Below are 11,597 nucleotides of genomic sequence, written 5' to 3'. Positions count from 1 at the left end.
CTACAGTCATCATCTCAGGAGGAGTAGTTGGCAGTTTCGCTTGTTTTAAAATGTTGTTAACTCGTTCGACAATCGATTCATCTATCCAACCAAGGTGGTATGACATGTCAACCGCCATTACCTGAACTTTTGTCCTTACTTTGACTGAGCTTCATAAAAACATGACAAGCCGAGCTCGAGCCTAGTCAGGCTCGGGCTCGGCTCGGCCCGACTCTTTTACACCCCTACTCACACTCCCACAATCGGAACCACACGATCCATGTTTGGTTGTAACACCCATTTTCAGCATTAAAAAACTTGCAAGTTTATTGAAGAGAATGTAAAATATTAGATTTGACAAATATGAAGATGATATGAAATTTACTAATTTAGGTGTGATAGTTACATGGGATGAATGTTACAATTTAAACAGTGGCGGGGCCAGAACTTATTTGCTGGGTATGCAGATGAGACGTTCAACCATATTTTCAAGAGGTACGGTTAGGTTTTTTGCCTAAAATATACACTAATTTTTTTTTTCAAGGGGTACGTCCGCCACCGACCCACGACTATGGATAGGTCCGCCCCTGAATTTAAATAATATGTTAAGGTTTTGTCAAGAGAGGTGAAACTTTTAAGGATCAAGGGACTTATAGATTGGCATCACATCCTTGTAAACACAGAGATAAAAAAGATAGGATGGGAATAAAGGGCCACCAAGTGACTAAGATTTTTGGTGTACATCATCACCTCTTCATCTATACAAACTCCTTCATTACATCTCGTGAATTTGTTTACAACTCATAGTAAAGGCAAGAGTGATAGGTATAGTTGTAGGACCAGAATAGTAGACGAAGAGATCAACAACAAAGAGGAAGAGATTTGGTGGATTATAAGTTGGGTCAGTTGACATCAGGACCGGTCCTAAGAATTCGTGTGCCCTGTTCAAGCTTGAAAAAATGTGTCCTTCTGCTTTAACGAAATATATAAATGTAAACTAGTTTTTATATAACTGTTCACGAAATCATAGTATTCGCTCAGACCAAAGAGAGATACTATGGCCATGTGTTTATCACATAATAAAAAAACATGATACAATAAGAAACAATGAAAGTAGCAAACACATTTCCTATTTCTCTAAATATGGTTTACTTTTGTCAGCACAATCCACACCTAAATCAATTCACATATCAAAACTAACGTCATCTATTTTAGATTAAAAAAAAAAAAAAAAAACCCTTCAAAAAATTAAATGGAACCCTTCAAAAAATATTACAGCAAGCATGACTCGAACCCGGGCTTTCAAGTTTGGAAGCGGGGAACTTCCCCACTAAGTCATTCATCATAATTAGTATACTCTTAAAAAAGAATTATAACATATATAAGATTTTCTTTTAAACATGCCTTTCGCAACCTCGGGCCCTGGCCTCACCGCCCACCTCCAGGGTTGCTCCTGGTTGACATAGTATCCGTTGAAAAATGGTCTAAACTTAAAGGACAAAAAATGTAATTTATAAAAAATACATAAAACTTAGGAACCAACAACTTATAATTTAGAGTAAAAGGCCAAAACGGTCTCTGATAAAAGTGAAACGTTTTGTATCTGGGTCTTTAAGGTTTTATTTTTGTTGTCCTTTTCATTCAGTTGGTAAACTGGGTTAGAATTTTCTATTAACTTCTTCCCTTTTTTGTCTTCTATCACATTTAATTAAAATACATTAGAGTTAATTACACAAATGGGTCCTGTGGTTTATACCTAATTTCGCCTTTGGGTACTAACTTTATTTTTTAACAGGTTTAGGTTCTATGGTTTCAATTTTGTAACACCTTTGGGTACTAACACTAAAATTAGTTAATTAATGACTAAAATACCCTTGCATTTTTTTAAGTTTATCAATGTTACACATTTGAGTACTAACACCTAATTTTATTTAAGTTTAAATCAATTTTACAAAATTTATTTATTTTTTTTATTTTCATCTTTTTATTATATCTATTAATTAACATAAAGTCTATTTATTTTTTTATTTTCATATTTTTATTAAATTTCTTATTTAACATAAAATCTACTTGTTACACCAGTATCTTTTTAAAATAGATTTTTTTAAATAAGCCATTTTAACTTGTTTTTTTGTTCATTTACATTTTACTATTTTAGAAAGATATTTAATTTACATAAAATCTACTAGTTGCACCAGTAAAATCTACTAGCTATATAGTTTTATGTAAATTAAATATCTTTTTTACAAAAAAACGAGTTAAAAAAAGGCTTAAATTTTTTTAGTTTTATCTAAAATACCTAGCTACAGTGGCGGAGCTTGACTAAAAGTTTCGAGGGGGCGTAAAATGATGGGACCCAATTTTTTTTCATATCGTTATGTTTCGGGTCGGGTCGGGTCGGGTTGGCTATTCGATTCAAATCGGGTCAACTAATAATAGTTCCAAATAAAACAAAGTGTATATTTACCAAACTACCCATCATTTATATACAAAGTTTATAAATATTTAAGATATACAATTTAAGAAAAATAATCGGGGGGCGATCCTATATAATTTTAAAATTTTCGAACGAAAAATCGGAACTTGTACACTTCTAACCGAAATATTGGGGTGGGCGGGTGCACCCCCGAGCACCCACTATCCTTCGCCTCTGCCTAGCTATATAGTTTTATCTAAAATACCTAGTCATATAGTTTTATGTAAATTAAATATCTTTCTAAAATAGTAAAATGTAAATGAAAAAAAAAACGAGTTAAAAAAGGCTTAAATTTTTTTACATGAAAGATATTTATTATTATCAATCATTTCAATCCAAAATTGAAAACGAGTAAGGTTTACATTATTTAAAACGAGTAAGAAATTTAATTTACATAAAACTATATAGCTAGTAGATTTTATTTAAAATATCTATTTAAAAAAAATACTGGTGTAACAAATAGATTTTATGTTAAATAAGAAATTTAATAAAAATTTGAAAATAAAAAAAAATAAATAGAGTTTATGTTAATTAAGAGATATAATAAAAAGATGAAAATAAAAAAAAAATAAATAAATTTTGTAAAATTGATTTAAACTTAAATAAAATTAGGTGTTAATACCCAAATATGTTATATTGATAAACTTAAAAAAATGCAAGGGTATTTTAGTCATTAATTAACTAATTTTGGTGTAACTACCCAAAGGTGTTACAAAATTGAAACCATAGAACCTAAACCTGTTAAAAAATAAAGTTAGTACCCAAAGGCGAAATTAGGTATAAACCACAGGACCCATTTGTGTAATTAACTCAATACATTATGGCATAAAATGACGATTATACCCTTCATTTAAATGAGGAAAAATACAAAGAGGAGAAGTTAATAGAAAATTCTAACTCAGTTTGCAAGTGAATAAAAATGGCAACAAAAATGAAATCTCAAAAACCCATAAACAAAAAGTTTCATTTTTCGATCGAAGTGACAAATGTGGCCTAAACTCAGAGACCACTTTAGCATTTTACTCTGTAATTTGCAATAAAAATCTAATAAAAATCTAATTTTCATAACTTCTTTATTTGACGAAGACTTTATATTGTTGTTGACTTGGAGTCATTGTCACACTTAAGTTTAAACCAGCCGACCCGACGGTACCACCACTCACGACGGAACAACCCATGACCACGACGGAGAACACACAGCTCTCCTCCTTTTGATCCTCAAATCACCACAACCTAACCTATCACTCAACCACCAAACCCTAACCCCCAATTCAAACCATGACGCCATCATCCACAGCAGAATCCACCACCGCCACCGAGATCCGCCACTCAATCCGCCCATGGTCCTCTTTCCTCTCTCTCTCCTCCTTCTCTCTCCCTCTCTCTCTCCCGGACCTCTCTCTCCGCTTCAACAACAACCTCTACACCTTCCGTGCCAATTACACCATCCTCTCTCTCCTCATCTTCATCCTAACCCTAATTTTCCGCCCAATCACCGCAATCATCTTCCTCATCCTCATCGCCACCTGGATCTACCTCCTCGTCGCCAGAGACACACCGTTAGTCGTTCTCGACTTCGAAATCGGCGATCGTATGGTTCTGATTGCGTTAAGTGTGATCACAATCGTTTCAGTTGCTGTTGCTAGTGTTTGGTGGAACCTGTTTGTTTCGATCTTGATATCGGTTCTGGTGATAAGTTTACATGCGATATTGATGACTCCTGATGATTCTGAATCGCCGTATGGAGCTTTGCTTAATGTTGTTGATGAAGATGGACCTTCAGGTGGAGCTTACATGCAGGTTTGAAGTTTGGTTGACTTGTTGAAGAAGAAAAAGAAAAAGAAGAAGAAGAAGAAGAAGATTTGGTTTGATTTACAGTTTTAGAACAGTTTAAGTGTTTAATGATTATTGCTAATAGTGTTAATGTGTAAATCGAGATTGATTTATGAAGTATAATCATGTTTTCTTTGGGAAATTACTTGATATTTGCTCTAATGTTCTTGATTTGGTTTTAACTTTGTTCAATTTGTGTTCCAGTTTTGATTGAACGTGAAGCACATATAGCGATAAAGTTATGCTACATAGCGAATAGCGATAGAATAGCAATAAATAACAATACACTAAAAAAAAATAGAGTAAATTACAAAAATCGTCATTTATGTATGTCACATATTGCAAACTGTATCCTTTGTCTTCGATAATTACAGAAAACGTACTCAATGTTTGTGCAAGTTATGTCCTTTAGCCCTAACGCAGTTAATTTTTTGTGGTTAAATCTGACCAAATGGACCCCACATGAGGGTTTTTTGGTCATTTTACTCTCATGTGGGTCCATTTGGTCAGATTTAACCACAAAAATATCCTCATGTGAGGTCCATTTGGTCAGATTTAACCACAAAAAATTAACTGAGTTAGGGCTAAAGGACATAACTTGCAAAGGTTTGCAAATATCGAGTACGTTTTCTGTATTTATTGAAGACGAAGGACACAGTTTATAATAAGTGACATACATAAAGAACGATATTTGTAATTTACTCGAAAAAATATATGTATATTATACAAGATAACCTTTATATACACTATTTTATATGTATATTTAACAAAAATCTAAAATTCGGTTGTTATATAACTATATTTAATTGTATATTAAAAGAAAAAAAAAAGTTAAATGTCGCCACCGCCACCATCACTATCTATCGCTCGCTGCAGAGGCTATAGCGATGCTAGACCTATACGATATGCTATTCGCTATAGTGAGCGTAGTGATCACTATTGACAACTGTGATGTGTAGTAGTAAAATAACAATGCGGGATTGAGAATTTATGTTGTTTTGTTTTTAGTTTTTAAATTATAAGATTATTTGTAGTGGAATAAAAAAAATGCAAAAGTTACTGGTACATCACGTCATTGTCATTGTCATTGTCACGCCGTATGTGGAATAACAAATTTTTCGCTATTCGTTCAACACGATTGCCAACGATTAGAAAGGATTAATGTCAGTTAACGGTCCGGCGCCCCTGATGGGGGACCGAGCGGTGTTTAGCACCCCTCTTCGCTGGTTTGGCATGGTGCGTGAATCCAACTTTGTAGCGTGTGTCAAGTATACGCCCGGTCCCAACCCGATGGACACCCTTGTGAGCAAATAATATCAAGTGGGAAATGAACAAAATGATAAAAAGACAGCATTTTCTTGTTGTGGCTTGCATGCATGTTCTACACTTCTACTAGATACAAATGACAACTTGATAAAAAAAATATTCCCTAAAAGATTTCAAACAATCCAAAGTAGAAATAAGCCAAACAGATTTCGGGTTCTACCATCATGAGCTAAGCTGTCACAGCCTAAAGTTCGGTAAACCACATTAAAGGAACGTTGTGCATGAATCTACTAGTCGACGAAAGAAACTAAGAACTGCCGAAAAATAACATTGAAATGAAAGAAAACAAACCCGCTACCAGAATTACCACATCACAACGTCGTTCTTTTTACATTAACAGAACATCAAACTTTACCGGTCATGAGAAGTCAAACGTTAGAATTATGCGGTAGCAATACTAAACCGGGCCCAAGTAATGTCCCTCCAAGCCCACGACAGCCTGGAACTCCTTCTGGGCCTCCATGTACTTGACCCCGATCACAACGCACCTCAGAGTCACATCCTTCTCAATTCTGGACCCCGTTTTCACATTCAGAAAACACGGGTTTTCCGCAATCTGATATTGGTAATCAGTCATTTTCTGATTAGATAAATAAAGATTCTCAATCGGTCCACACCTCAAGAAAACTCCGTGTTTGAGAATCTTGTGAACCACTCCTTCTATGACTTCGCCTCTGAATACCTTGAAGCTCAAGCAAGTGAAGTTGACCGGAAATAAAACGTCACCCGTGTGTTCTCTTACCTTCCCTTCTCCGATTTTGTCGAGAGTGGTGACTGCTAAAAGGTATCCGAGATCTTTGGTTGCTTTCTTGGCGGAGAAGTCATCCAACACACGAACCAGAATCGCCTTTTGCAACATCAATCCTTTGATGTCGAGATTTTCAGCCGGTATGACCACGTTCCAGTTCAACTGTACCTTGAGAAACATTTTTTCAGCCTTACCCCACCTGTTATAATGAAGACAAGAAACCGGCATTAAAACCTAGTGATACCATATATAAAAAGGGGGCCTCAAGTCTCTTTTAATGTGATTCAGAGATACAATAAAGAGCGAGTAAATTACGTTTTTGGCCCCTGTGGTTATATCACTTTTACTATATTAGCCCAAAATAAGAATTTTTAACATATCTGCCCCCATGGTCTCTATAACTAACCATTTTGGCCCACATGGTCTCTATAACTAACCATTTTGGCCCCCATGATCTCTAGACTTAGGGGCCAAAATGGTTAGTTATAGAGACCATGGGGGCAGATATGTTAAAAATTCTTATTTTAGGCTAATGTAGTAAAAGTGATATAACCACAGGGGCCAAAAACGTAATTTACTCAATAAAGAGCATTAACAATCAACAGCAAAGCAGAACAAAGAAGAGAGAACTTTTGTCCTTACTTTGACTGAGGTTTTTCGTCAATTATGGCAGCGTGTGTTGGTGTATGTCGGTGCGTGTCTGTGTGTCTGGGTGGGGGCTGTTTCTATGCTTGAAATGAAAGCTGAGAGTAAATAATGAAGCCTTGATCTAAGCAAGGATAGGGGGACTACCGAACGACATGTATGGCAACAAAGGGGGGCCGGTTGATCAACACTAAATGAAAATAATAAAAGACACAAGGGACATAAAGAACATGGACTGGAAAATAGGTATGGTTGAATCAACATCATTGCAACTAGGGGTGCAGACGAGCCGAGCTGCTCGGGATTGGCTCAAGGAAAAGCTCGAAACGAGCCTAGCCTTATTGAGCCCGAGCCGAGCTTGAGCCTAACATAAAGCTTGTTTGTTTATCGAGGCCGAACTCGAGCCTGGCATGTGAAGCTCGTCAGGCTCATCGAGCCTTAGTGTAATATTAGTTTTTATTAAATTTTAATAATATTTACCCCTTATTTAAAGTTTTCTAGTAAACGAGCCGAGACGAGCTTATTTAAACTTGTTTACGAGCCCAGCCTGAACCTAAAGATAAGCTTGTCTAGTAAACGAGCCCGAGCTTCACTTATCGAGCTCGCGAGCCTAAACAAGTCTATTATTTATATTATTTTTATTTAATATATTAATTAGTAGATAAATAACGAGCTGAGCTTCAGGTCGAGAAACTACCAACGAGCCAAGCTCGAGCTCTCATAAGTTAAACAAGCTCAAGCTCGAGCCTGTTCGAGCTCAGGCTCGGCTCGTTTGCAACTCTATTTCTTTATAAACTGTTCTTTTTAATTGTGATTAATTTGAACCTATAAGAGAGTTATTAAGGCTATAACAAAGCCATTGCCCATTAGCAAGTTGTTCAAACCTACTATCTTGTAAAACCAGCAACATACTAGACTGCATGATGGGTATGTCCTGAACGCTAAGCTAGAACGAGTCGTTTTAAGCATAGAATGAAACAAATCAGGATAGCTGGGTTGACTGTAGACATCTTTTTGCCATTTTTGAAACAAAAAAAAAACATAAATAATTACAGCATTATTATGATTTTAAAATATAGAGTTAATTACTGTTTTCGTCCCTGTGGTTCGTCAAAAATCACTATTTCAGTCCATTAGTTTAAAAATTGCGATTTCAGACCCTGAGGTTTCACTTTCGTAACCATTTCAGTCCCTGAGGTTTCACTTTCGTAACCATTTCAGTCCCTGTGGTTTCACTTTCGTAACCATTTCAGTCCCTGTGGTTTCACTTTTGTAACCATTTCAATCCATTTATTCTGTTAAGTACAGGGACTGAAATGGTTACGAGGTGGACTGAAATGGTTACGAAAGTAAAACCACAGGGACTGAAATCGCAATTTTTAAACTAATGGACTGAAATAGTGATTTTTGACAAACCACAGGGACGAAAATAGTAATTAACTCTAAAATATATTATTAAGTTAGTTATACACAAATTTATTTAGAAGGTTGTATGCATTGAAAATAAACCTACGACAACTCTGAATGTGTTTGACCCATTTGACACGTCCCCTTTTAGCTAATTTTTTTTTCTATTTGACCCATTTGAGATAAAACACAACCCAATATCATAACAAATATCATATAGTGTGGCTAAGTAAAAGTACGCAAAAAAATACTAATAAACTACCGATAACAAAAAGTAGTTATACCACTACTAATACTAGTAATAGTAGTAACATAGAAAAAAGAAAAGAGAGGCTGCTAGCTCGTTATATACATAAATATTATAGCCTATAACAAGCCTGCATAAAACCAAAAATGTTTTATAACACATCAGAGATTCCGTTTTGATAGCATTATACACGTAGGGCTGTAAACGAACCAAACGAACACGAACAAGGCCTTGTTCGTGTTCGTTCGTTAAGGAAATAAATGTTTTCACGAACGGTTCATGAACACTTACCGAACGAGATTTTATGTCCGTGTTCGTTCATTAAGGAAATGAGCGTGTTCGCGAACGGTTCACGAACATAAATAAACACAAATAAATTTGGCGAACGCGACGAAGGATAAAGATAGATGGCCCAGAGCACTCGAACTTGAATCCCTTATTGTGGAACGGAGGTCGATTGTATTCGTGGATGTAAATAATGAGAAATGAAAGGGAAATGATGCATAAACAAGGTGAAAGTGGGTTTCCTAGTTTAATTGTTAGGGAAATAAAATAAATAAAAGTTTAATAATATAAAAAGTACAAATAAAATATAAGAAAGTACAAAGATCTTCAATTAAAACACAAACATACGAACATTAACGAACGCAAATCATTGAATGTTCACGAACACCTTACCGAACGTTCACGAACACAATCGAACGAACGAGACCTCTGTTCATGTTCGTTCATTTAATTAATCGAACGAAATTTCTTGTTCATGTCCGTTCGTTTATTAAACGAATGAACATAAACGAACTTCCCGCCGAACGGTTCACGAACTGTTCGCTGAACGTTCGGTTCGGTTACAGCCCTACGCGTGACAATGGAATAAGTGAATAACTAATGCACAACATCAATTTATACCATCTATACACATCAAACTATTAGAAGTCAGGTAGAGAACGAGAACCATTAACAGAGACATGAACAATGGATGCTGATATTAAATGCTCAAGTTTCTTTTCATGTGATTTCATTCCTAATATCATCTGAAAGTTGCAGTGTGTTTTTATACACATTATGACAATGAAAAATCGTATTTCACATCGCTTGACTTTTAGAATTTGCATTACTTCAAAGTGCGGCTGGCACGTTTCGTTACACTTCCAATGTTTCAACAGAACAGAAAGAGTAAAGTCCACGGATGGTCCCTGTGGTTTACCAAAATTTTGGATTTGGTCTCTTGCTTTCCAAAAGTACACGGATGGTCCTTGTGGGTTACAATTTGTAACGCATTTAGTCCCTAGCTTTTTCCAAAAGTACATGGATGGCCCCCAAGGTTTAAAAAAACGGAAACGAGTTTCGAGGCGTTTTCACTTCGCCTCACGAGGCGTAAGCCTCGAGGCGAACCGAGGCGTAATCCCGAGGCGGAATTAAAAAATAAATATAAATATTATATACCTTATAAAAATAGTAATACTAACTAAATTCATCATCAAATTCATCAAAATAATCAAAAACACACATAAAAAAGACATAAATTGCTTGAAATTGACATAAAAACGCAAAAACATCAAAAACAAATATCTAAAACCCCTGAGGCGCACCTGAGGCGCAGCCTTTTTAGCGCCTCAGCCCCTCTGAGGCGCACAAACAGTAGAAACCCCCCTGAGGCGCGCCTCAGAATCGTTTTTTGGCCGTTTCGCCTTGAGGCGCGCCTCGAGGCGCACGCCTCAACCGTTTTTTAAAACCATGATGGCCCCTGTGATTTGCACTTTGTAACGCATTTAATCCCTAACTTGGACCTGCTAAAACCTTTAGATTTGTTGACCGTGGACTAAATGTGTTACAAAGTGCCAAACCACAGGGACCATCCATGTACTTTTAAAAAGTTAGACTAAATCCAAAATCTTGGTAAACCACAAGGACCTTCCGTGTACTTTACTCGAACAGAAATGAAATTTTCCATTTAGAATCTATTTCAAAATATTACAATATATAGCAAAGCTAAGGTAGGGTCGGAGGAGGATAAGATGTAGACAGTTTTACCTCTACCCCGTAGGAATAGAGAGGTTGCTTCCAGTGAGACCCACGGCTCGATAGTAGTTTTGCATCAAGCCTTGGACATAAGGCACATAACACTCGGCAATTGGGACAAAAGCCGATTAGTGCATGTACCCCCTTGTCTTTCGGCTATCAACACCACCATATGATGCACGATTAACCGTCCTTCTCTTTTTAACGTTATTTTCACGAAATTAGTAAAATAAAGTTAAGATTAGTGCACTTTCACCCCCCCCCCCCACACACACACACACACACCCCACACACATATACATTATATGCGCATACCGCAAGCGGGGCGTAAGCCAGTATATGAACTGAACAAGGTTATAAGAAATTAACTGTACTTATAAATCTACTCCATATACCCACCCAACCACTATCAATTCTGTTGAACAAAATTTCTCCTGAAACCCTAATAATTCCAAAAGAAAACTAACTAACATCTCAATGATCACATAAACAGAACACGCATGCAGGTCGTCTACATATAACAGAAAAACAGAAAATTACTTTAGATAACGAATATAGAGCGATTACAAGTATTTTTGCCCTAATTTGACAAGTAGAGTAGCCAAAAATGGAATATCAAGCAATCGAACTGACAAAATGATACTTACAGTTACGTCGGCTGTACGGGTTCCTCCGGGGTTGGCGGTGTCAGGTGTGGTAGTGGTTGCGTGTGGCCGTTTCGGTGGGGTTTATCGACGAGTCACGGGGAGGAGTGTGTTTTGATTATTTATCAGTTAAATCAGCAGTGGATTTTCTTCATTCCTGATGATGCTGTAAAAAGTTTTTTTTAACTCATAACACACAAATATCCCCCACCACTTGGTCAGTTGGGCCGGTGTTTTCCTTGGAGACGCCGGTTCGACTCCTGGCTGTAGCAA

At 36.4% G+C, this 11,597-nt stretch overlaps 2 protein-coding genes across 3 annotated transcripts; one reads left to right on the top strand and one right to left on the bottom strand.

Annotated features, from left to right (window-relative positions):
• The first annotated feature begins 3,551 nt into the window (after positions 1 to 3,551).
• On the top strand, positions 3,552 to 4,450 carry LOC110930979 (PRA1 family protein D). Its single transcript, XM_022174371.2, has one exon. It carries the CDS (start codon positions 3,734 to 3,736, stop codon positions 4,259 to 4,261), a length of 528 nt encoding a protein of 175 aa, XP_022030063.1. The 5' UTR covers positions 3,552 to 3,733; the 3' UTR covers positions 4,262 to 4,450.
• Positions 4,451 to 5,681: 1,231 nt separating this feature from the next.
• LOC110930978 (DNA-directed RNA polymerase V subunit 7) lies at positions 5,682 to 11,483 on the bottom strand. Of its 2 annotated transcripts, XM_022174370.2 has the most exons (3): positions 11,328 to 11,472; positions 7,005 to 7,087; positions 5,682 to 6,561 (listed from the first exon to the last, which is right to left on the bottom strand). In XM_022174370.2, the coding sequence occupies exon 3, from the start codon at positions 6,540 to 6,542 to the stop codon at positions 6,012 to 6,014; it is 531 nt and encodes a 176-aa protein (XP_022030062.1). In that variant the 5' UTR covers positions 6,543 to 6,561; positions 7,005 to 7,087; positions 11,328 to 11,472; the 3' UTR covers positions 5,682 to 6,011. The 2 variants fall into 2 exon arrangements, with proteins under 2 accessions (XP_022030062.1, XP_022030060.1); XM_022174368.2 differs by lacking the exon at positions 7,005 to 7,087 and having other exon boundaries at positions 11,328 to 11,483.
• Positions 11,484 to 11,597: the final 114 nt, after the last annotated feature.

The sequence above is a fragment of the Helianthus annuus genome, chromosome 3, assembly GCF_002127325.2.
Source record: "Helianthus annuus cultivar XRQ/B chromosome 3, HanXRQr2.0-SUNRISE, whole genome shotgun sequence".
In the NCBI taxonomy this organism is placed as follows: domain Eukaryota; kingdom Viridiplantae; phylum Streptophyta; class Magnoliopsida; order Asterales; family Asteraceae; genus Helianthus; species Helianthus annuus.
This window is presented reverse-complemented; position numbering and strand designations above follow the sequence as displayed.